The 26,449-nt window shown below is 40.9% G+C and overlaps 1 protein-coding gene across 2 annotated transcripts; it reads left to right on the top strand.

Annotated features, from left to right (window-relative positions):
- Nucleotides 1-1,312: 1,312 nt before the first annotated feature.
- On the top strand, nucleotides 1,313-24,704 carry HSPH1 (heat shock protein family H (Hsp110) member 1). 2 transcript variants are annotated; one of them, XM_061374504.1, is made up of 18 exons: nucleotides 1,313-1,476; nucleotides 2,194-2,251; nucleotides 7,324-7,464; nucleotides 9,254-9,376; nucleotides 10,289-10,388; nucleotides 12,254-12,387; nucleotides 12,872-13,116; nucleotides 13,968-14,196; nucleotides 14,872-14,978; nucleotides 16,271-16,404; nucleotides 18,519-18,724; nucleotides 19,654-19,785; nucleotides 20,513-20,650; nucleotides 21,078-21,203; nucleotides 21,727-21,834; nucleotides 21,940-22,059; nucleotides 23,212-23,373; nucleotides 23,840-24,704. In XM_061374504.1, the coding sequence occupies exons 1-18, from the start codon at nucleotides 1,370-1,372 to the stop codon at nucleotides 24,038-24,040; spliced, it is 2,571 nt and encodes an 856-aa protein (XP_061230488.1). In that variant the 5' UTR covers nucleotides 1,313-1,369; the 3' UTR covers nucleotides 24,041-24,704. The 2 variants fall into 2 exon arrangements, with proteins under 2 accessions (XP_061230488.1, XP_061230489.1); XM_061374505.1 differs by lacking the exon at nucleotides 19,654-19,785.
- The last annotated feature ends 1,745 nt before the right edge of the window (nucleotides 24,705-26,449 follow it).

The following is a 26,449-nucleotide window of genomic DNA, read 5'->3' as shown; positions in this document are numbered from 1 at the left end:
CAGAAGAGCAGCATCTAACAAACGTATCACTGACAAGCAAGATCAAGATCCATACCTGCCATGGCTCTGATAACAAAATACAGGAGATTAAGTCCTGCCTGTAGCAGGGAATGGAGTACTGAACAGACAGAACTAGACAGCTACAAGGCAACAGGACATTTATATTATAGCAGATTGTGGCACTGGACAGAGATAAAAGCCCTTTTAAGGAGGCCAAATGATCTATAGCATGAATGTATTTAACCCGTGCTGTTACTTTTTGCTAGCCATAAGAACACCTCAACAGCACAGTGGGGGGATTCCCGTAACAATGTGATAGTCGGCTCTACAGTCTACTCTCCAGCGTATTAGAAAGTAATACTGTCTCAGGTAACGGCTTCTCTTCCACTCTGCCACACGTACAGGTTCAGCAAAAAGCAAGTTCCTTGATCAGTAAAGCTGAGCAGCACACGGGAGAGCGGAGCACCCCGGCACCTCCCCTGCGCCCCACCAGTTCCTCATACAGCCCCTGCCATTGCGATCTCTGCATCGGCTGGCGGGCTCCGCTCTTCTGTGCCGCCCACCCGGGCTCAGCCCTTCCCCCGCCACCAGCGGCTAGACCCGGGCTAGTTCCTCCCAGTCACCGGCAGAGCCGGCGCTACAGACGCGTACCGCCATTTACAGCACTTCAACGCGACCTCAGAGCCTGCACGGTCACTGCCAACCCCTCACCCAACACTTTTCCTGTCAGCAAGCAGCAGCAGGGCTCTCCACACAACCACTGCTCTTCGGCAACCCGGCCCCCCGACCACTCTCGGGCAACCCCGCGGCTGGACAAAAGTCCCTCCACCCCTCGGGGGCATGAGCGGAAGGGAGAAAGCGAGCAAACGGGCTGGGAAGGGCAGGCGACAAGACTACAACCATGCAATTCAAGACCCCTCCCAGTATCGCGCTGAGGAGCCGTGTAACTGCTACCACCGGGCGGGCAGGACACACCACCCGCCCCCTTCCCGCCTGGCCCCGCCCTGCCAGGCGGACACTGACTGGGGCCGGAGCAGCTCCGCCCCGCCTCCTCCGCCAGTGGCGTCGGTGGCGTCCGTGGTCGCCACGACAACGGCTCGCGTTACGTGAAAGCGGCAGCGCCGATTGGCGGGAATTGTTCGAGAACGCGGCCGAAGGCGGAAGCGGAAGCCGCACGTGGAGCCGGTGAGTGGTTGCCGCAGTTTCTGGAAACTTCGCCTCATTGTCATATTTAAAGCGGCGGCGCCGGCTCCCCGCCCCTCCTGCCGGCGCCGCTACTGCCAGTACCGCGCGCAGGCAGCGAGCTGAGCCGACCTGAGCAGAGCCGAGGGAAGGCGGGACAGGGACCTCTCCCCCCCGCGGCGGGGCCATGGCCGTGGTGGGCTTTGACCTGGGCTGCCAGAGCTGCTACATCGCTGTGGCGCGGGCTGGCGGCATCGAGACTGTGGCCAACGAGTTCAGCGACCGCTGCACGCCGTGAGTGAGGAGCTCGGGGAGTGGGGAGGTGATGGGATGCGGCGGCGGGGTCTTTCGAGGGTGGGGGGAAGCCCCTCCGTGGTCGGCGGAGGGCCCACGCTGGAAGGTGCTGGAAGCTTCCGGGGGGGGGGGGGCGTGGGGGGAGCGGTGTTCCCCGGCGGGGGCCCCGTCCCACCGAGTCGGGGCAGAAACATGTCCTGCGGGTACGGTAATGGACATGAGAGTGGTCCGCGGCGGGAAGATTTCTCCGGTAATGGTGCGGCAAAGCCAGCGTTTGCGAGGAGAATCCCCGCCGGGGCAGCCTGGTGTAAATGGGGCACGGGGACAGCGCACACGCGGCTCTGGCTCTTCCGCGCTCGGGTGGGCACTAGCTGCCCCGGAGCAGTTCTGCACTATGAGTTCGGGTAGAGAAAGCCTCTGGCTCAAAGCAGGAGTTGGTTGTGAAGTTACGAGCGGCCAAGCGCAGATGAGCCGGACATAGTCGGGGTGCCAGCTCTGAATTGTTACTTTAATGTCTTAACTGTTTTCAAAAATCTTTGTGAGGAGTCTTGGATTGGAGCCAAGGCTTGAAGGGGGTAAGATCCTTACTGTACCGTTTTGGCACAAGCTGCAAGAACGGCATTTAAGCAGAAAGACTTTGCAGTTGAGAAAATGTACCGTGGCATCCCTCAGCCACGTTCATTGTCAGCACTGAGTTAATTAGCCTGTTCTTTTCAGATCGGTGGTTTCGTTTGGATCCAAAAACAGAGCTATTGGTGTCTCGGCTAAAAACCAGGTAGGTCGTTTCCTGCTATTTGTTTGCAACAGTGAATTGGCCAGTGCAAACTGTTGAAGTGCCAGTGGGTGTAAAGAGAGTTGGTTTGCTCTAGTTAAAACAAAAACCTTAGTTTTCCTTGTCAAGCCTTTTATTTGAGAAATGTACTATGCTGCCATGCTTCCTCCAGAGGGATGCAGGATGATTTTACTAGACCATTACTGTACTCTTTCATTTATGGTAATATTTTCCATTTGAATACATTCTTTTTCTGACAGCTTCAAGTTACCAGATTTTTTTTCCTAGTAGTTGTATGTAGGATTTTTCTTGCACTTGAAGGAAAAAAATTTAAATGCTCTGTGTAATTTGTTAGAACTAGATGCAAAGGGAGAGTCTTGGCTCAGATAGTTCAAGCTGCTTGGGTACCTTATAGCTGTCGGTTTTAGTGGAAGGTAAATGCCTGTGGTTTTGAAAGGTGTAAGTCCTTAGTTCTGCTTTTTGTGGTGGGTTTGGGTTGTTTTTTTTCCGTGTGATGCGTTATGAAAGATTGAATCTTTTCTTCATGAAGGTAATATTTTCAGCTTACAAGGACGGCTTAATTCTGATAAGTCTTGGAATAACTAAGTGTAATGGTTAAATAAACCCGTAGGTATTGTGTGGTAGATTGTTACATAACTGCTGCCCCCGCTGGCCTGTGCGGATCTCTGTAGTAAAGGGACTGCAGTGGGTTTCCATGGAGAGAGTACTAAAAGACTTTCCCCCCCCCCCACTGTAATAGCTCCCCTCTTAATTTTAATCAGATGAGGCAATGCGAATAGGTTATGTCTTCACAAGCATGCATACACTTGATCACAGGTTAGCATTTGGAGTAATAAAGTCAATGCATGTGTTCATATTTTTTCCTGAAATTTAAGTTTAGCATGGCTTTTGTTTATTAGACTGCTTCCAGTTTCAAGTTGGAAACTAGTATGATTCATCAGTGTGCAGAAATGAGTTGGTACTCAAAACAGCAAGTGATCTGAATCCTGTGTACTCTTGGGTGTGTTCCAGTAATGTTAGATTATTCTAGTATGTGCCATTGAAAATACAAAGTAAACTGAAAGTGGAGTTTATCTCTTGAATTGCATTTAAAAGCATGCATTTGCAATGATGAACACCTGTGACTCCAGTTCTGTAGACTAACCTTTATAATGCGTTACTGTATTGTCTCTTTCATGCTTGGTTGTCCTAGCCATTGAAGCCAAATACTTTTACTAGAAGTAAAAGAAGTAGGTGATACTTAAAATTACAAAAGACATCAGAACATTTATTACTCTTGCTGTACCTGGTCTGGTTTGGCTGACCATTTGAGATGTAAATTCTGTTTCTTTGATTTCTAAAGGTAGAAATTTCTTGACATGGACAACTGTGAGTTGTATTTTCAGTGTCCTAGGGTGTAATAGCTACTAAAATCAAGGAATAAAATTATCACAGGTTTTATTTGAGCAAGTTTCTTGGTTAATAAATGGCAAAAACCCCAACAAACAAACAAAAAAAAAATGAAAAACCAAACCCCAGCACACCACCTCCCCATAACAAAAGAAAAAAGCAAAAATATTTTGACTGGTGACTTCAACAGTGTGATTGTGTGAGAGCTCATTGATGCTGAGAGGTGCTCTCTTGCTTTATCACTTGAGGAGCTGCTGTTGGAGTGAATTTTCAGAGAATTTGCTTCCTTTAGGTAGGTCTGTATCACTGGAGTTAGGAACAGTGTTAGTTAACAGACTGTAATTCTCAGCTTTTTTAATTGTGACTAAGTAGGAAGATACCAAAGGATGCTACAGACCTAATGACATACTCCTTAGCTAAAAATATCTGAGGATTGTTCTTTTAGAAAAGGCGCTGAGGTTAATTCTAAATTAGGCTATAAAAGGTACTAGAGTGTGATTCTCTGACCACTGTGTGGTAATAACTTTGTTTCTATGTTCTTTAGCAATACAGCTGTGAATTACATAGCATTGAAGTACTCTGAAGTTACGGCTATAAAAATAAATGAAACCATGTTGGGAAATGATCTTGGACACAGGAACCTAAATACTCTGTTGCATTGAAGTACTGGAATAGCTCCTGGCATGATTTTTGGCCTGTACTAACTCATGCTCTTACTAGTAATTGCTGAATTCCTAGTAGTGAGTTTGGGTGCAGCATCTTCCTCTCCACACACAGACCTTTCTGAAAGTATATTGAACAGCATGGGTATGGTCTGCTTCTTTGTCAGGGAGCTTTTCTGTTGGAGAACTGTCATACATAGTTTACTGATATCAGATGTAGTTTTTCAATTCAGTAATGGAAAATTGTGTGCAATAGGAAACTGATGCTTTCCCTGAAGAGTAGTGAATGCTAGAAATCTTCCTCTGGATGATCATGATTTAAGTTGTTATCATGCATTATCTTGGTGCCTGCCTATTCTGGAGAGAACAATGCACTTTAGTTTCTCTCCAACAGAATAGGATTCATTCTGCTCTGAGATACTGGCAGTATCTCTTTAGGGCCAGGCTAGTTGTCTGATTTCTGTTTCGCATTGTACTGATGAAAAATGCTTCTCTAGGTCAGCTGGTTCTGTGGGTATACTTCAAGTATATACTTTAAGCTGACGTTGTTGCCAAAAGAGTCTCGTGTTTCTTGCTGCTTGTGCACTGAATCCTTCTGTCTGGTGCAAGAATTTGAGTAGCTGCTAGGTGAACATGAACAGAGGAATGACATGGTTCAGAAGTAGCTCAGGGGGAAAAGTACACAGTCGAATGTATGGGGAGTTAGGCACTTAGGTAACTGTGAACGGAGCTGTTTGCTGTTAATGTAGTGGGATGAGGCGGCTGGGCTTGGATTGCCAGTTTACAAGCATTGCAACTACTTGGAAGCTGGCTGTTGTCTTTCTTTGAATTCTGTCTAAATTCTGTTGTGCAGCTGCTGAGTTGAGCAGTTCTGGTGCCAGTACAACTGGAAGCAGAGCACTCCGGTGAGGTGCATGGGGACTTCCTGAACTAGGGGCTCTCTAGGGATCTGGGAGAGACACCAGGAGCCTGTAGCTCAGGGTAGAGCAGCTGATGGGATCAGTTCTGGTGCAACCATGGCCAAGCTCTTCTGTCACCTGTGTCTGTCCCCCTGCTCCCTCAAGGAAAAAGCTGTTGGGGAGTGCCAGTGTCTAGAATGGGTGAAAAGGCTGTGGTGTGGCAGTAATAATTACTATTAATAGTAATACCAGTTGTTCTTTGGAAGACAGGGACAGGGAGCAGGATGAAGCCCACATGTCCTGATACACTACTTTGGCACACACAGTCTGTTAGGGCCAGATGGGATCCACCCATGGGTACTGAGGGAGCTGGTGGAAATGCTCACTGAGCCACTTCCTATCATTTATCAGCAGTCCTGGCTAACTGGGGAGGACCCAGTGGACTGGAGGTAGCAGATGTTACGCTCATCCACAAAATGGGGTGGAAGGGGGATCTGGGGAACTACAGGGCTGTCAGCCTGACCTCAGTGCTGGGGAAGGTTATGGAGTAGATCATCTTGAGTGCCATCACATGGCACGTAAGGTGATCAGGCCCAGTCAACATGGGTTTATAAAGGACAGGTTCTGCTTGGCGAACCTCTTGGTAGATGAGGGAGACTGTGGATTCTGTCCACCTCAACTTTAGGGTAAAGCCTTTCATATCATTTCCCAGAGCATTCTTCTGGAGAAACTGGCTACTCATGGTTTGGATGGGTATAGTCTTTGCTGGGTGAAAAACTGGCTGAATGGACAAGCCTGAAGAGTTGTGGTGAAAGGAGGTAAATCCAGTTGGCAGCCTGTCACACTGGTGTTCCCCAGGGCTCAATACTGGGGCCAGTTCTGTTTAGTATCTTTGTCAGTGATGTGAACAAGGAGATCAAGTGCACCCTCAGCAAGTTTGCAGACATCAGGTTGGCTGGGAGTGTTTATCTGCTGGAGGGTAGGAAGGCTCTGCTGAGGGATCTGTACAGATTGAACCGATGGGCCAAGGCCAGCTGTGTGAGGTTTAACAAGGCTCAGTCCTGGGTCCTGCACTTGGGTTACACAACCCCATGCAACACTGCAGGGTTAGGGAAGGGTGACTGAGAAGCTGCTATGTGCAAAAGCACCTGGTGGTGCTGAACTTGAACCAGCTTGTGCTCAGGTGGCCAGGAAAGCCAATGGCATCCTGGCCTGCATCAGTGTGTCCAGCAGGGCCAGGGCAGTGATCATCTGCCTGTACCCAGCATTGGTGAGGCTGCACCTCAAATCCTGTGTTCAGTTCTGGGCCCTCACTACAGGACAGACATTGAGGTGCTGGAGCAGGTTCAGAGATAGGGAATGAAGGTGGTGATGGGTCTAGGGAACAAGTCCTGTGAGCAGCAGCTGAGAGAACTGAGTTTTCTTCCCTGGGAAAAAGAAGGTTCGGGGAGACCTTCTGGCTCTTTGCCTTACAGGAGGTTGTATGGAGGTGGATATCTGTCTCTTCTCCCAACTGGTGAGTGATAGGACAAGAGGAAGTCACCTCAAGTTGCTTCAGGGGAGGTTTAGATTGGCTATTAGTAAAAAATTCTTCACCAAAAAGGTTGTCAAGCATTGGAACAGACTGCTCAGGGCAGTGGTGGCATTGCCATCCCTGGTGTATTTAAGAGACATGTAGATGTGGTGCTTAGGGACATCATGGTGGACTTGAGTGCTATGTTAACGATTGGACTTGATCATAAAAGTCCTTTCCAACCTTAGCAATTCTATGATTTTAAATTAGGTGACTATAGTACTAGATACTAAAGGTCCTCTTAATTGCTTTCCTGATTGCTTCAAGGTTTTAGAGATACTTCTGTAATCTTTATAATCATTAATATATAATGGTCTGTAAGTATCTGTGTCTCTGACTTGTGTAATCTTCTGTAGTAATAAGCTCATATAAAGAACCAGATAGTAACTGCAGGTGTTACATAAACATATGACAAGTGACCAAGCAGTTGGCTTGAAACTTGACTGATGCTTGGGGTCATGCACACCAGCACTGAACTCTGCAGGTTGATTAATAGTGGATTTCTAAATTTCCTGGTTTTTTTTTTCACAGCAAATTACTCATGCGCATAACACAGTTTCTAACTTCAAGAGATTCCATGGCCGTGCATTTAATGATCCTTTTGTTCAAAAGGAAAAGGAGAAGTTGAGCTATGATTTGGTTCCTATGAAGAATGGTGGAGTTGGAGTAAAGGTAAATTTGCAGTATATATTTTTGGGGCTTTATAGCTAAGTTTAAACGCTTACACTTCAGCACCTAGTCATGAAAATACAGGTTTCCTTAATTACCCTAAAGGTTTTCTTTAACCTTTCTAGTAAAGAAGAGCTTTTGTATGAATAGACAGCTTTGTCTTGAAATAGCAGATGTTAACTATCAAATTAAGGTTCATTTGCAAGTAATTGCTGAAATGTGAGCTTCCTTGTTGTCAAATTGCACATCCATCTCAAAAAACATCCCAGAAAAAAATACTGCTAACATAATTATGAGGTCGTATGGTTTTACTTCAGACTATTAACCTTTCTGTCACTCTTGTGTGGACTGCATTGCAACAATCTAATTACATGGTTACAAATTCCTTGTAAAGTAGCAGGAACTCTTCTTTAGAATAATTGCTATAAATGAGTGGCATGTCTGTCTTTAGTAGACTGCCTGGTATAAGTTACTTGAAACAGATGTTCAAAACCAGTTTGTACCACTTTGCAGGTACAAATTGCTTACATTTCAAGGAGTTTGCTGATACAATATCAGCTTTTCTTGGAATAGGTACAGTTAAATAATAGCATATTCATTTACAGAAGTATACAAAAATACTGATAATGAGGCCTTGCTGGCATAACAGGCAGCACTGTTTCACTAATGAAGACCCTAGCTTAGGGCTGTGAATTTAGTTTGCTACTTTTCTCCATATCTGGAACTGATGCCCCAAAACTTCAGTATAGATCAGGCATAGGTAATAAATAGATTACAAAGGAGATGATACAGTTGATGATGTACAGATGATACATTGACTGGAAGAGTAGTCAAGCTTTACAAAGGAGGAGATGCTTTTTCTTATGCTGTCTGTACTCTTGTGAAATTAACAGGTAAATTCAGACAGAAATGAATGTTTTAATTATGGTGTGTGTAGGAGTTTTACTATATGACAGTCTAATACTGGTAGACAGTGCTACTTGTTATTTCTATCTCTATTTGGAGAACAAATTAGTGTTTTTCTATTTAACTGGTAGAAACTTAAGTAACATCCAGTAATACTGGGGTATTTACAGAACAATTTTTCTATTAAAACTGAAATGTCTTGGGTTTTGGTTGGTTGGTTGTTGGGTTTTTTTTCCCCAAAGTTGGACTGTTGAAAATCAAAGGCAAGAGCTATTTTCAAGAATCAGTTGTAACTTCCCTTCACTTCATCACTGCTATTTACTTTGTTACACACTAAAATGGGGATTCAGATAATTTCTTGGTAAGGGAGCAACAAATGACCTTTTTGCTGAGCTTCACCTTAAGCTTTTAGTTGTTTTACATGCATAGGTGGACTGTTGTGGTGCAGTTCTTCTTTTCAGAGGTTCTTCACACATTTGAATAGAAGCATTAGCATGTCAGGAAAATAGCAAGAAATTCTTGACTTTTCTGCAGTTGGCAACAGTTTGAAAATTTATAGCTGTTTTTACTTCTTTGGAATAATGCTGTGTAACCATGTCTAGCTTTAGTCACAATTTAGACTTATGCCACCTTTTACATTGCTTCCTAGCTGTTTCCTTTGTCTGTAGACTTGATATGGTTATTAATGCTGCAAGTCTGAATGTGGAATTACTGCTTCTGTAGATACTCAACTGGGAAATTAGATTGGAAAGTGACATTCTATAAAGAAATAATTAAGCATGTCATGGTTAATAGAGTATTAGCAATGTATCAAACAACATTAAACGTAAGTAATTTTTCCTCCAGTTGAGATAATGTAGTTATTTTACCTATTTCTCCTATCCAGGTCATGTACATGGATGAGGAGCATATCTTCAGTGTGGAACAGATTTCGGCTATGTTATTGACTAAATTAAAGGAGACAGCAGAGAGTAACCTGAAAAAGCCAGTAACAGACTGTGTTATTTCTGTAAGTAATTGTAGTGCACAGGGACATTGTCTTTTAATTTCAGCTGTTGAGCACATTTTGTTTCTGTTCATGCAGAGTAAAAAAAGAACACTGCATAAGCACTTAGAAAGGGATTAATCCTAACTAGCTTTAGAGCTTTTGGCTTAAAGAAATCCCAGGGCCGCTTCTGTATTCCAGACACTGACCCACTTCATTAACTTACTCTCTTGGAGACTTTTGTACTTTCAGACCCAGAACGTTCCTGGGATCCAGGTATATACCCTTCTGCTGCAGTTTGTTTCCATGACTAAGCACACTAATTACTCATTTTAATGGATAATATAAAATACAGACACCTTTGCTTATTGAAGTTTGCCCTGTAGCAGCTGAAAAACCTTAGTTTCTGTCCTGCTTATGTTCATCCTCTCAGTAAGTTAATTTGTTTTTCAATTTATGACTGAACTGAAGATTACCTCAGATACAGAACAGTCATTGCATTGGAAAGGCTGAGTGTGAAATAACATCTGTCTCTGGATTCTCAATGGGTCTTTGAATAAGACTGTCACATGTTGCATCTAATAATGTTTAGTTCTGTTATTAGAAGAGATTGTTTTACAGTCAGTACCTGAGAAGCATCTTCTAATGATGTAGATTCTGTCCCTGAGGGTGCCAAAGGTCACTTTCCAATGCCAATGATAGAGTTCCGTTGCAGATGTTCAACAACGTATTCCTCTTGTTTAATTCCAACTCAGCTTGCTTGAATAGAATATTTAAAGTGTCAATTCAGTATAGTAGTAATTGCTTTTCAGAAGACTTGCAGTGATCAAGTGTCTTCCTTAAAGAGGAGAGATAAATATGATTTTTAAATGAATACTTTCAAATAAACAGTGCGATGTCGCATTTGCTGGAAATAACTTCCCATTCTTTCTTCAGGTTCCATCATTTTTCACAGATGCTGAAAGGAGGTCCCTTCTAGATGCAGCTCAGATTGTTGGATTAAATTGTCTTAGATTAATGAATGACATGACAGCAGGTAAGTAGAGTAAATTGGCAGTTTTCTGCAAATGAAAGGTGTGATGGAGGGTGCATTTAGCTACTTTTAAGAAACAGGACTGTCCTGAAAGATTAGACTTGAGATAAACATTCTAAAAGCTTGTTGCTCTTCTGTTAATTTATGGGGGGGGAGGGGAGGTGTTTATGACTTGAGCAGTCCCCAAAGAGTACCTTTCCAACCTCTTTCTCTATTGAAACACAAGTAACCCTTCACACCCAATTCAGAGATGACCTCTCACAATACAAGCCAATTAAAGGCCTAGGCCTTGCAAAAACCACAATTTTCACTTCCTTTTTGTTTGTCAGAGGGTATCAGGCCATCAGAAAAGCATACGGCTCTTTCCCGTCCTTGGCACCAGCAGCCATTTTTTACTGTGTAACCTGTAGCATTTCTGATTTTCATTTCTTTACCTTGCAAGGCTAATGAGTGCCATCCAAGCTTCTCTGATACTTTAAATGTAAGAGTTTTTAATTCTGTCTCTGGGAAAGGGGTCCTAAGATACAGTAGGACATCAAAGAAAAAGACTTAGTTGTTTATTTGTTTTTAATGAAAGGCAAATTCTGCTGAGACTTACCAAATTTGTGAATTTATTTTTTAGGTTGGAAACAAAGGCAGTGTGTTCAGTTTGCTCAGAGAGAAAAATGTTACGTGAAACAGACCAATACACAATTTCAGTCAAATCTAGATCTCAAGGATATAACGGATATATTTTGTGAAATAGTTTCTGGTTTTAATCAGCCACCATTTAATAACTGCTTGTAGGAGGGATTAATGTGTGCTGGTACTGGGGTTTTACAGACCCCAAAGCATCCACACAGAATGAGTGCACCAGGTGCAGGGGAACTTTACATTAGACACCAGAATCCATAAATCCTAAGCATCTGATCAGTGGGAAACTTGCCTGTCCTTTGTTCCACATGGTCTGGAACTCTAGGGCATTTGATGTGGGGGGGGGTGTTGCCATCTCCTGAAGTGAGAGAATGTCAGTGTTGACTGTAAAATGTTGCTTTTCAGAGTATGTATTCCCAGCCTTCCTTTTGACTGTAAGGCTCTAGTTCTCTTGCCTGATAATCTTGGTATCCTGGCTGTTGTCTTCATCTTGGGATTCCTTTGGTCATACACAAACGTACATTCTTGCACATTCTATCTCATGCCAAAATCTCAGCCTTTCCTACTTAACCATGTAGCCAAGACTCTCGGGTTTTATTTATCTTCAGTTACTGCATCATCTTGTTGCCTAGCTTTGACACCGCTATCCATTCGGAATGAATGCCACTACAAAGCTGTGTTCTGTCTTGCGACTTCTTCATCCCATGTTTTCACGTCCCACTGGCTTTTGGTTTGCAATTCTGATGCACTTCATGAACTGTCTGCCCCTGCTAATTCTGTATAGGCTGAGGTTCTTGCCTTTGGTAACCTCTGCTGACCATTTATGCCATTCCCAGACAAAACCTTCATGCCTGGGAGGTACTCCCTGTAAATACAAAACTGAGTTTGTGTTTTGTTGAAAGATGCTTTGGTTTTGATTACTGTGCAAAGCAAAAAAAAAAAATAAAAATCCAGTTGTTAATAGATCAAGTTTGTTGCTTATTTTTGTGTGCTTAAACACTTATGTCACTTAAACACATATATCAGCATATATGTGACTGAGGAAAGATGTTATGCTTCTCGGATCCTAAAACATATTAATGGAATAAAGGTTCCATGTAGGTAGGACCTTGTGTAGGTGTATGTCTGGATACCTCTTGTTGCTCTTGATCCTATAGCTTAATATTCACAGGGTTGTGATGGCATGCAATTGGAGGCTCACTAGAGATTACATGGATAATATATTTTTCTTGCAGTGGCTCTGAATTATGGAATTTATAAGCAAGACCTTCCAGCTCCTGAAGAGAAGCCACGGATAGTTGTGTTTGTTGATATGGGGCATTCTGCATTTCAAGTATCAGCCTGTGCATTCAACAAGAGTAAACTAAAGGTAGTAAGATTAAATGAAAATGAAAGGGTTTATCAGACATTAGAATAAAATAGCCTGTAAAACTGCCTTGGTTGTAAAATTTGGAAAGTATTTAATACATGGGGAGTGGTAACAAGTCAAAAGGTTGAGATTTTTATCAGTATCCTTCATTTCATTAAGGTGGTTTCAAATAGAGGCTGTAAATTCTTTGCAACACACCAATGTAAGATCTACAGTATAACTGCTGTAATTTACTTTTATCTAAATGAATGTGTGTATGGATTGAAATTGGATAGTTAGGATTGTCACCCAGTTACTTAATTCCACTGTAAAAGTGAAGAGCAATTATTGGCTGCTATGGCTGATTGAACTGCTTAAGCCTGTGCACTGGAAGATAGGCTGACTTGTCCTCAACCTTTTGTGAAGCAAAGACGTGTTGATTTTGGAAGACTGCATTTAATTTTTACTGAGTATAAGGCTAAATACTTGTGTTCTTTCAAACCAGGTGCTTGGTACAGCATTTGACCCTTTCCTAGGTGGAAGAAACTTTGATGGAAAGTTGGTAGATTACTTCTGTGCAGAAATAAAATCAAAGTACAAACTGGATCCAAAAACAAAAGTTCGAGCTCTTCTTCGGCTGTATCAGGAATGTGAGAAGCTGAAGAAACTAATGAGTTCAAATAGCACAGACATTCCCCTAAATATTGAGTGTTTCATGAATGACACTGATGTATCTGGAAAAATGAACAGGTGAGTTCTGTATGAGATAGGCACTTGCTTTAGTGGCTGTATTTAAGTGCAAGTGCTGAATAGCTGTGGCATTTTTGTAATGCTAGAATAACTAAGGCTGTGAAATGTAGTGTTCAGCTGCCTGAGCAATGTTTCAGTGTAATAACGCATGTATAAGAAGTTTTGATTCTTTCTGTAAGTTGACACATCCTCAAAACCATGGATAGATGCATACAAACCAGACCCCAGGGGACTGGCTGCATATTTAGGCCTCCTGCATGTTTTAAGTAACCTAAATCCCATAGTGCTCTTAAGATAGGAAAAATTGAAGCTTTGTTCCTTTTTTCTGTTCTTACTGTACTGCAGATACTGGTAGAGAAATGGAGGAGAGTGGGGCTGACTTGATAGTCTGAGTGTAAATGAAGTCTGTGTGTGCATATGTGTCTCTATCGCATGCATTTACAGGCACAACTGAATTTGTAGTCACTGTTAATCCTTTAACTACTGCCAGGAGAGTAGTGAAGGGGTTTTTTTCTTCTGGGATTTAGGAACAGTTTTTTTATTGTAAAGGAAGTGTCATTGTTTCCTCATTTCTTAACCTGTAACCTCTGCTGAGAGGCAAATATATAGCACCTTTTAAAAAAATACCTTTGTCTTGCATAACTACATTGATAGCAGTGTAGGAATATCTGTAAGCAGCTGTTCATGTACCACCTTGCGTATGGTTGTCACTTCAGTCTACTCATAGGGGTTTAGCTTTAAGTCTCTATGCAGTGTAGTCAACAAACCTGGTCAGCATCAGTTTGGAAATCTACCAGGAAATCTTAGTGGTGGGACAGGCATTCTTTGGTTAACTCTGGTTCTTTCTTAAGGTCACAGTTTGAAGAATTGTGTGCTGACCTGCTACAAAGGATAGAGATACCCTTGCTTTCATTAATGGAACAAACACAACTGAAAGTGGAAGATGTAACTGCTGTAGAGATTGTGGGAGGAGCAACCCGCATTCCTGCTGTCAAGGAGAGGATTGCTAAATTCTTTGGCAAGGATGTCAGCACAACACTGAATGCAGATGAGGCCATAGCTAGGGGCTGTGCTCTGCAGGTATAGTACCGGCAACACTTGTTAATAGTTAGATTTATTGAGAGCACTTCTGTGAAGACTTAGCCAAGCAGTTATGAGAAATGGCAGAAGTGGCCCATTTTAAAGTACTCAAGGGAACAGACGTGCTGGGTCTTTTTTGGGGCTATGCTGATTAAAAAGTCCAGAGTACTCCTCTGTGATGCAATACTTTATTGAAAGTGCTGATACTGGGTGTATTCTGGAAGGAATCCACCCATTCTGCCTTCTTCCTTTTCTGCTTTACTTGCTCACTTCCTGCTCTTCTTTGACTTGTTTCTTTACTCTGTCACTAATCGCTTTCCATCACTATCAGCTAGTTGTCTCTAGGGAAAGAAGCAGGAGTTGTAAGGTAAACACCACTTCTTTAGTACTAATGTATCACTTCCATTCTTTCCAGTCCTGGTTTTCATTTAGACTGCTACCTTTTTTCACACATGAAGATAAGAATAAGGCCAAAATTCCCACCAACCCAAAGAGTATAAGTACTCCTGCATGAGATTCCTGTTTTCTTACCATACTTCATTGAAATCAAGCAATTTGCTCAGCTCTGTTTTAGTAAAGTCAGCAGAATTCTCTTGCTTAAAGACACCTAGCTATCTCGGGGGTGGTGGTGTAAAGCAGTTAACCAACTTTAATGCATGTGTGTTTTTTGTTTAGTGTGCAATTCTTTCTCCAGCTTTTAAAGTGAGAGAATTCTCAGTGACAGATGCTACACCATTTCCAATATCTTTGTTGTGGAACACGGAAGCAGAGGACACTGAAGGGTAGGTATCTCAAACTGCAATACTGTGAAGCTTTTGGCTTTCGTAATTCAAGGATAAAGTTCTTGGTTGCATGTAAATTAGGATCTCGGCGTTCTGATGATAGAAGTCCGTAGACTGTGTAGTAGAGATTGCTGACAGTCAAGAGGCATGTGTAAAGGCATGCTCTGAAATTTTAACCATAACTTTTCATATGTTAAAAAATAAAGATTAAAAACCAAGTGATTAAATTCGCTGCCAACCAGTATTTTGTCTTGGCATTGCTCATACATGGTTATCAGGTTTTGAAATATGAAATGAGCTGGAGCAACTACCAGCTCCTTATCCCACTTTACTTTCTGGATTTTTTACTCAAGGTGTTCATAACACCTATCTGGATTCTTTTTTCAGTAGGAACATAGTACACCGTGGAAGTATTGTGGGCTTGCATAGATGCTATTTGTCTGGCTGAAAACAGACTCAAGGATGTAACTCTTTAAGGTTTCCTAAGAGAAATTCCTTGCAATTGCAGTGTCTTAAGACTCAGGCCTCTCTGCTATTAACTATGCCATGACTGTGGGAAATGCAGCTACTGTCTAGGATGCAAAGAGGTCTGAGTTCTAGAGGTCATCAGTTCTAGAGTGACCTGTTCACTGTATAGATGCAGAACCTAATTGCTCTGTCACATGCTTCTGAGACTAACCTGGGAGTTCACATTCTAGGTGAACCTCTTATTTTGTCACATCTAGCTGATTAGATGACCTCCTTCCATAGTTAAGAGACAAAACTTAGCTGGAAATTAGAATCAGACTGGTATAGTAATGGATGGACCCTAGAGGGAGAACACAATAAAGTTGGTTGTCTTTCTGTCTAATGAAGAAATGAATAATGATGTGGTGTCAGGGTTCTTACTTGAGCCACTGAAAGTAAATGAGTGTGGAATTAACAGTGCTATAATTAGTATTTTGAGATGAAATGGAGAAGGGTGCAAATTATGATTTAAATTATGCTATTCCAAGCTCAGAATAGTGTCTTTGCAGGAAATAGGTTTTGGGGGTCTCCTGGTAGTCTGTCACTGAATTGCCATTTACATCTAAACTTGCTTTTGAGACTCAATTAGTGGAATAGGACAATTTTCCAGTACAGTACACAACAGTATTTTTTTTCCTTCCAGTACAGCAGTGAAGTACCCTTCTTGGAATTGTTCAGACAGATAAATGTGCCAAAACATAATGTTTCTCTGAAGAGTTTTGACCCTAGAGCGAAGTTTTTCAGCTCAAATATTCTGCTAAAAGTGGTACTTCTCTTAATTGTAGGGTTCATGAGGTCTTCAGCAGAAATCATGCAGCACCTTTTTCCAAGGTTCTTACATTTTATAGAAAAGGTCCATTTGAGTTAGAAGCTTTTTATTCTGATCCTAATGGAGTGCCATATCCTGAGTCAAAAATTGGTAAGTAATTGCCCTGGAAATAGTGTTGTCTCGCATTGTTTGGTCTTAAATCAGTCCTGTAATGGTTGTGTTACAGTATGGTTATATGATTTATTTATTTATTTTTTTGTGTCTTAAGGACTAGATATTCAACTTTCTCACTCAATAGGTAACTGAATTTGGCCTTCATATGTTGCTTCAGTCCAGTGAAGAAATGAGGGGGAGCTACAGCTGAATGCACAGTGCTAGAATGCAGCTATCACTATAAAAGATAACTTTTAAACTTTTCTGCTTATCATTAAAGCAAGCTGGGAATGCTTGAAAAATCTCCTGCATGTAAAAAAATTGAACATGTCTGGAATAACTATTGGTTGTTTTTCTCTTACACTTTCTGGGTTTGACTTAATGCTGAATAAGTCTTAATCAAGACAGCCTAAATAGTGGCTGCTGCAAGGCTGCAGTATTGATTTGAATTGTCTAGGTAACATTTATAAGCAGTTCTTTCATCTTTTTTGTCAAATTACAGTATTGACCATATTACAAAGAGCTTTACATTGTGGTTAGTTAGAAAAAGATTGTGATTGTAAAGGCAGGCCAGTTAAATAATTACTATTAAGTTCTAAGTGTGCAATTAAGTGTTGTATGTTTGCATGTAAAATTAAGATAAAGCTATATTAATTGTTAAGTAATTACTGGGTTCTGTTAGGAAGCTCAGCAATCTGAAAGCTCAACTTTTTATTTTTCAGAGTTGTAGAAGAAATGACAAATCTTAAGTATTTGACAGTATGGTTGTCCTGTTGGTTAACAATGCACTTAAAATAAAGCATCAGCAGACTTGTGGTGTTAAGCTTTATAAATATTCTTAAAATACGTGGGAGAATATATATGACAAAATTCTCTCCATCTGATTTACCAGTATTCCATCAAATGCTTAATGCACTGCAAAGTTAACAAAAGCTATTATCCTAACAGGAGGCAGCAGTTACTTTCTCTGTTTCAAAGCAAATGATGCGGTTGTCTAGCCAAGAGTCACAAAGTTCAAAAATCATGTCTTCAGAAACCACCTGAGTGTTTTGTAGTTGTAGAAAAAGGTTTCCTCTCATGTTAACTCTTGCCATGAAGACTGATGGTGAGATTTGTGAGTGTTCAATTTATATGGCTTTAACAAACAAAAATATTCTGCAAACTGGTAAGAACAGAACTAGAAATCATACCCGTTTTGGCTTCCTTGCCCATTAACTTTTTACACAGAACAGAATTGTTAGTAGTCCTAATGAGTGAGTCAGTAGTTCTGATGTGAATGCCAAAAAGGAGGACAGGTCATAACTCTAGTATTGTTGGACTTCAAAAGAAGGGGGAGATTATATACTTCAGCCTATAAAGTAAGCAGGTAAAAGCTTGTCTACTTGTGGTTTAGATTTATTGAAGGAATGCGTGTGAGCCAGTGTAATTCCAGCCTGTGATGAGATCGGTGGATATGAACACAAGCATCATAATTTCCAGGTCATTCTTTTGGTTGTTGACATGTAACCATGTAGTAGGTAGGAAATATGTCTGCTTTTAATGTCAAGAAGATCTGATTCTTCTTTTACTGTTAAAATAGCTGTCAGTCTTTCTTAGTCTCATAACACTTTCAAGTATTACAAGAGTTACAAAACAATTGCATTCTGCCCTAGAGTAAAAAGTAATGGCAAACTTGCATGGATGTTAGAAGCTGCAAAGAGCACTTTTAGAAATGCTCTATGTTGGGCAGTAACTTGCAGTAATAAGACTTAACCACTTAACATTGATGTTGGACTAAATCTTTGTGTAGTTTTCTTTAATCCTGCTATATAGCATCATAGGCAACACAAGTAAAGGGCAGTGAGCTTTTTTATTTATTCTGTATCACTAGTGTCAGGAGAAACTGCCCTATAATAAAATAAACATTCTAACTTTTGTAAGTTAAAGTTAGAGGAAAAGTACTGTAGTTTTAGTTTCCCTTCCCTGCTGTCCTCCTTTTGGGGCCATGAGATTCACAGAGGCTTCATCAAATATTTAGAAAGCGTCCCCTATGAAAAAGGGATGTATTTTCCTGGCTCTGTAATATTACATATGTAATTCCACTGTGTGAATATTAATTCCTTTGTATTTAGGTAGGTACATTATACAGAATGTGGCAGCCCAGAAAGATGGAGAGAAGTCTAAAGTCAAAGTGAAAGTCCGTGTCAATACTCATGGCATTTTCAGTGTGTCCACTGCATCCATGGTAGAACCAGTTAAAAGCGAAGACAGTGAAGATGTCAGTGTTGAAACTGAAGTAGAATCTCAGGACCAGAGGCCTATTGAAAGCCTAAGTGATGTAAGTTGACCTGACTTGTGCGTGAATGGCCTTACTGATGAAAGTGTGTTCTGCTGTTACGTAGTTTGGAAGAAAAATATCCTTCTTCTAAGGAGAAGTTAGCCTCTAAATTAGGTTAACTTTGAGCTGTGCATAGTTTTCATGAAATAATGTCTTTATAAGAACATCAGAAAACTTGTGCTATCTTAAGTGTGGATTTCAAAATCAACTATTGGGCCAAGTGCTAAAAAGCAGATGGGTTGCTTGAGGGTGGGGTTGCTTATAGCTGCTGTAGCTATCAGACTGTTCCAAATAGGGGAGATTGGTTTGGATTATTAGTCACCCGTGTTCTGTGTTAAAAGGATTTGTGTGCAGTCCTTCATAAGTTTTTTTAAACTTTTTGTGAAAGGGAGAGCTGAATTGCCCCAACATTGGACACTTTCAAGGCTCAGGTAGACAGGGTGCTGGGGCACCTAGTCTGGGTCATGCTTTGCCTTGAAAGGTTGGACCAGATGATTCTTGAGGTCCTTTCCAACCTGGGATTTTATGATAGCTCTCTACAGCATTGAAGGGGAGGGGAACACTGGGGAATAATGCAGCATTGTTGTGTACTTGATGCTTTTAATAGTTTTCTGAGGGGGGGAAACTTAAAAGCTATGACTCAAACTACAAGGCTACTTTTTGTAAGAAAAAGTGGTAGCATGTGCACACACGCACAGAGGTATTATGCTGCCAAGCCTGGCATTCATAGCATTTTTAACAAGTCCTTCTGAACTTGCACCTAGCCCTTATCTCCATCAGTTAAAGCGTGTGTGTTAACTGCGTGTGCACAGAATGCTTTGTAGGGCACTTCGTACAGTATGTGCATCAGAAGTGCAGTGCCCTATAATTTTTATTAAATACAAGTGCACATGCCTTCTACATCCTTTGTGCCTGGGCTTTCATTTCAGAAAAATATCCAGCAAGAGAACAGTGAGGCTGGAACACAGTCCCAGGTACAAACTGATGGTCAGCAAACGTCACAGTCTCCCCCTTCATCAGAACTTCCCTCTGAAGAAAACAAAATCCCAGATGTCAAGAAAGTGAGTGACCCTTTAACTCTGTTGAAAATGTTATGCTCTATAATGGTGACTTTTAAAATAGTAACATATTCCAGGAAAAAGTAAGCAACTTGGTGCTGGGACCTTTTTTCATTTCTATACCTTTTCTATTGTGAAAAATAATACATACATCTCATAATGATTTTTGTACAGAGTTTGCAAAAGAATTCCTGCAAGAAGTCCTACTCTCCCACTTCCCTGTCTTTATGCAACTAATCTGCTTGGGTTCCAGACATTTCAATTTGTTTAATAGCTCTTAAAGGCCAGGGTTATTAGGCCTGCTGAAGGAAGTTGGGATCAGGAATTCATGAACCTAAGAGGAAATGATATGTGAAAACCAAAAACCTGCATGATATTGTTAGTAGTTTGCTCTTTTCATCTGTAGAAGATGAAAAATGTTTTAGGTTAAAATTTTACCGCTGTCAGCATCACTAGTGTAGTGCTAAGCTGTTGAATCACACGTCTGGAAAACCTGCAAGTACACTGTATAGCTGAGAAACATCCTTCCTGTAGCTCAGTATTTACTGCCTATGAGATAGACTGTAAGAGTAGGATAGGAAGTGGAATTCTTTGGAAGTGCCTCGCAAGTGTGTTCTGAAGGAACAGAGGAGGTCTCTGCATGTTCTTCCTGTGAATGTTTCTTCCATCAGTGCTGCTACATCAGAAAGAAGTCAGGGAAATTATCTTATTTTTCTTCTCTCCAACTCAGACGAATGAGAAGAAAGGTGATCAGCCCCCAGAAGCTAAAAAACCCAAGATAAAAGTGAAGAATGTGGAACTGCCTATTGAAGCTAACTTGGTTTGGCAGTTAGGAAAAGATCTCCTCAATATGTATATTGAAACAGAGGTGAGTTAGAGTGTGGTTTAGACTGCTTTCTTGCTTGCAGCTGTTAACCATTCACCTGTTTCTGAAGGCAAGCTCTGATCTTTTACTGTAACCCTGGAGAGTGAACACAAATAACTTACAGTGAGCTAATACACAGTCTAACACAAAACTGACATGTTAATCAAAAGGTTGAAGTGTGGTTTATAGCAGTAGTATCAGGGCACTCACTGACCCATGGCATGGCATCACAGATTGGTTCAAACTGTTGCGATACAGAGAAGTGCAACCTATTTCTTCAGATGAGTCCACAGCGTAGTAATGAGAATTCCAATAGTTCTGTCAGCCAAGGCCTTTGGGAGATTACTGTGTTTACAGGAGTTGTGTGCTGAAGAATGCTGTTTGCACATAATATTTATTTTTAATTGAGTTATTTTCTGTGGCTGTACAGGGAAAGATGATTATGCAAGATAAGCTGGAGAAAGAAAGAAATGATGCAAAGAATGCAGTGGAGGAATATGTATATGAGTTCAGGGACAAGTTGTCTGGACCGTATGAAAAGTTTGTTTGTGAAAAGGTAGGTTATGATTTCAGGAGCTTCTCTGAAAATACTGATACCAAATATCTGTTTTGTATTCATTGGTCCAGCTTTCTTATAACCACCCTGGAAATAGCTGAAAATCATAACTCATTTGAATGATGGCTGGGACTGATCCAGAACTCGTACACAGCCCTGAAAATAAATCTTGTAAAAAATAGAGTAAAATTTTGTTCCCAAATAAAATTGGTTACTAGAAGGGCATACATGCTGTGTTGCTGTATCCATAACCGAAAGCATGAATTAGAGCTGTACCCAAAGCACTGGCCTAATCGAGCACTAAAGGCTGTAAATGCTACCTGTGTTGTAGATGTGTTTCTCAGTTCAGGAGCTGGTGTGTTTGAAGTGACTTAATTACACAAAAGCTGCAGTCAGAGTATAGTTTTTTATGTAGGAGGTTAAGAATTAATGTGTATTTACCAGTGTCCTGTTACTGGAGGACAAACGCAGTCAACTGGTGCATATTTTGATGCTTGACTTGTTAAATTATATTGATGCATAGGATCTGCAGGGATTCTCTGCACTCCTAACAGAGACGGAAGGCTGGCTGTACGAAGAGGGTGAGGATGAAGCTAAGCAGGTGTATGTGGACAAATTGGAGGATTTAAAGGTAGGTTGTTAGCATGTCAAAAACGCAAGATTTCCAAAACATTGCCCAAAACAACAATAGCGGCCGTTAAGGAATCACGTAACACACAGAAATTGCCTTTTCTAGAAATTAGGTACTCCAATTGAAATGCGCTATCAGGAAGCAGAAGAACGACCGAAGCTGCTAGAAGAACTGGGACACAAGCTCCAGTATTATGCTACAATAGCTGGGGAATTCAGGAAAAAAGTAAGTGGCCTTAAAGTATCTTTCTTTTTATGACATAGTTTCACTGAGGCTCACCAGCTGGCACAAGCTTAAAGTCACCTCTCAGACGAGCTGCAGTCTGCTGTTATATAGGTCACAAATTCAATGTGGCAAATGTTTCTCAGTACTCAAAAAATTTTGCAGTGTGTCATATCTTCAGTTGCATCATACTTCTGGATGTTTTCAGGCTAAAAAGGACATTCTTATAAAGAGCAGGGGATAGACTGTGATTCTTGACCTATTAAAAGCTAATTGACTTTTTTATAAGTGTGCTTCTCTTCCCACTTCTTTCGGGAACAAGATTTGTGCCATGATGAGAAGCATAACAGCTATTCAGAATAAACTAAAATATCCGACTTTATTATATATGGATTTTGTCTGGATTTGTTTTGGGGTTTTTTGTTCGGGGTTTGTTTTTGTTTTTTTTTTCAATTGGTGTTTGAAGATTATTTTCTGGGTAGCATTCCTGCCTTTAAAAATTTATCCCATGGGTTTCAATTTAATGAATTCTAGCAAGGCAGCTACAAAACTCAAGGCAATTCAGTTCAAGATTGAGACTTCCATCAGAAACAAGTATGCCCTCAGCTACAGATTACAAAATTAAGTGAAGGCATTCAGTATTGAAGTCCTGAAACTTACTATTATGTAATCGTTAAATAACTAGCATCATGGAAAATAGTAAATTTAAGACTTGAATCCATATTTAGAATTTTAAACTAAAATCATAGGCTGTGTTGCTGGATAGGTTCTTCTGATACCAGCTTATTATGTAACTGTGGAGTTGTGGGGAATGTTCCTACAGATGAACAACTGTTTCCCTTCTGTATACAGCAGACTGTCCTCAGCCCATGTAGGACTCTAGGAAGGAAGGGATGTTTTTGTATTAGCTCTAAGGATTTTCTGTTCAGTCCCCTCTGTGAACTAGGTTTCTTGTTTGATTATTGGGCAAAGGAAGCTTTATTTTGACCATCTGTATTTCTTGTGGGCTGTAACAGATCCAGCTTGTTGACAACTTCTGTTTATTTTGAAAATAAGTAAAGATTATAAGTTGTAAATAACTGGGATAGTCTTGTTGGCATAACTGGATGATAGAAAATTTGACTTTACTACTACAGAACATTTGTTTTTGGGCAGGATGAGAAATACATCCATATTGATGAAATGGAAATGATGAAAGTGGAGAAGTGTGTTAGCGAGGTGGTAGAGTGGATGAATAACGCTGTGAGTGCACAGGCTAAGAAGAGCTTAGATCAGGATCCAGCTGTGCATTCAAGTGAAATTAAGGCAAAGCTACAGGTAAGTGTACTGTAAGAGACCAATTTCAGAGGTTAGTGCAAAACCTAGACTAATAGATGTACCTCTCCCCCAATTTCATCTTAACTGCTCCAATGTTCTTAAAAGGTGGTTAGTGAGAAAGCAGAGGAGCTGCACTGGAAAGTACACAAATCTGGAGCTTTATTGACATTCTGTGTCTTTCGGTCACCTTAAAAACTTGGGTTGTTTTCAGTGTTACTGGTAGGCACAATAGTCTTGAAAAAAACCCATATGAAATCCAAAATAGTGGGTTGAAGAACTGCCCACAGATCTTCAGAAAGTAGACCACTTGATTTATTTCAGGGTACAATAAGTACTTGACAGTTTGGACTTGGGAAACCTACAGAGCAAATTTCAGTCTTTTGGGCACAGGACTCTTCACTGTAGTAAAGCTGATGAGTCCTTGAACATACATTCTGACTACATCTTTCTTCTCCCTTTCTTTTAGGAGTTAAACAATGTCTGTGAGCCTATTGTGACACAACCAAAACCAAAAGTTGACTCTCCTAAGGAAGAAAACCCCTTAAATGACCGGGGTGATTATAAAACTGAAGACATGGGAGAAGATGACAAAAGTTCTGAAATGCCTCAACAAAATGGTGAATGTCACCCGAGTGATCAAAACACCATTAGCATGGACTTGGACTAAACCACTACACTTGCAGCAAGTTATTTCATCCCATGACAGAAGATATTTTTGCTGTCGTATGTGATGGGGGGGTGGGAATGCATCATTTTGGGAACTATTTATATTTTTTTTCTGAAGACTTATCTGGGATATGTTGTGTTAAGGGAGGAATAATAGTAATAGTGTTGGTCATGACTATCCTAAAAGGAAAATTGCCTTGGTAACTTTCAGATTCCTGTGGAATTGTGAGTTCATACTAAGCTTCTGTGCAGTATTTAACCATTTGCATCACTAAAGATGAAAAGAAGCCCTTGATCTGACATACGCTGCTCCTTCAAAAGGTTGTAATCAAAACCTTCGTAGGCATTTGTAGATGCCAAGGTAGTTTTCTTTCGTCTGGACATCTAATTGGGTACGTCAGTAAAAAGCCGGTGTCTGTCCCATTCTTAAGGACTTTCCAGAAGAAATCCTGTGTTCTAAGGTTTTTGATCATTGCAGTTCAAAGCACTTATCAGATAATAAGATGGTGAAATGTGTTAGTAGCATGCAGAAACGCTTACGTTTCATCTCTTGCTAAAAAATACATTTTTCATGTGGGGTGCATAACATGAAGGAAATGCTAATTCTGTTAGTGTTATTGTGAAGCTTTTTAATGAGCTTTAAAATAAAGTTCATTTTCCTGGTATCTCCTGACTTGTTGGGGTGATAATTTTGAGACTTTTGGTGGAAGTGTTGACCTTCTTGCAGCTTTCTATGGGGGTTTTGTTCTATGCGTGAGAGTTACAAAAAGGCTTAAAACTATCCGACTAAGCACAGAACAGTTATGCAGTAAGTTGAAAGTAACTCAGCTGTTTTTACAAGTTACGCCTTTCTTTTCTTTGCCCCAAGGGTTGTACAAACCTGAAAGAATCTGGAAGCTTCACAGATGTTAAGGCATAGGATAAAATTTGTAACAGACAACCCTTTATCTTGGAGACAATAATCTGCAGTTCAGAATAAGATGTTAAAACCTGATTGAATACTTAAGCCATGCTATTGAAGAGGGGAGTACAGGTGGGAGGACTGGTGCTTTCCAGCGGCAGCTAATCTTACTTGTAACAAGTATTTTTCTTCTAATTGGTGCTTTTAGCAGTATGTTAAGTTTTCTCACACCCAGGACAGGATCAGTACTACAGTGTGTGCAACTTCCCACAGTAGTGCCCAGTTTTCTATATGGAATATAAACAGCTGGCTTATCAAAATGTAGATCCTGCTACTCCTGCCTGTTCTTTACCACTGCTGATCCGTCACACAGTTGTGTACAGTCAGCAACACCATGAATACTTTGATTATTCCCTATCCTTTTCCTAGAGCTAAGGCGTAGGAAGTCAAACCAGACTTCAAAACCGTGTTCAGTGTAGAAGAGTACTTCTGGTTTAGTACTGATAGAGTGGCAGCATCAAAGATTAAGTTTTTTAACAAGCTACTGCTTGCTTAGATTATTGCTGAGATGGAAATTATGTTTCTAGCACTATAGAAGATCTGAACTTGCATTGCAAGATCAGTAGAATGCCATAGAAGGAAGCTTAGCCTGATCAGAGGGAAACTTCGTACAGACATTCAAAGTAGAACTCTGTCAGAACATCTAGTTCTGGATCTGCAGAAGGAAGATTTGCTGGCCCTGGAGTGATGGATTGTTGTGTTCAGTTACCTCCATAGAAGGTACTGCTCTATTTTCTCTCTAATGAACCTGTATAAAAGAAGTCTGTACTGAGAACAGACACTTATTTTTGTCTGCTAGTTTTTTTGCCTTTCCCAGGTTTCTGGAACATTAACTATTTTCATGGCAGCTAATGGTGTGGTAAATGATTGATCCCTTATGATTAAGTGGCTTATTTAAATTCTTATAGTGCTTGTATCTGGGGGGGAGGGAATGAAAGCAGAAATCAGGGATTCAGCTTTTCCTCCTCTGTCCTCCCCCAGTGTTACGAATTTTTGGCTTTCTAAATTACTTCTTACCCCACAGGTGAAAATCACATGTTTTCATTTTGATCCCAGCCTCAGCAAAGGGAGGTGAGTACGTTCAGGGTGGCAAATCCCTTCATGCTGCCCCAGACCAGAAGAACAGTCAGTGCAAGGCATAGATGCTGGCCTGCTTAATCTTACTGGCGTGGGTGTGTAGTGACCTTACTCTGCTACTGACTAAATGCTGTACAAAGGTTTGAATCTTCACTTTCAAACAACCTTTTGAATTTATTCTGATGGAGTATTTTGGGTAGTGTTTTCTAAGTCACTGCATTTACTTGCAATGCATTTCTCTTTAATTCCCAAGTTTACCTAAGTCTTTACAACTCGATTTCTATTGTGACATTACTAATAGGGAGACTCCCATCAGTATTCAATGTATTTTTGGTTTTGAGGTATGGCTTTCTTGAGCTGTGTTGCAAAGTT

The sequence above is a fragment of the Neopsephotus bourkii genome, unplaced genomic scaffold (genome assembly GCF_033783945.1).
Source record: "Neopsephotus bourkii isolate Nb327-2 ecotype Australia unplaced genomic scaffold, CSIRO-AGI_Nbou_v1 NB_1638, whole genome shotgun sequence".
In the NCBI taxonomy this organism is placed as follows: domain Eukaryota; kingdom Metazoa; phylum Chordata; class Aves; order Psittaciformes; family Psittacidae; genus Neopsephotus; species Neopsephotus bourkii.
Note: the sequence above shows the minus strand (reverse complement) of the source record. Positions and strands in the feature narration are given on the sequence as shown.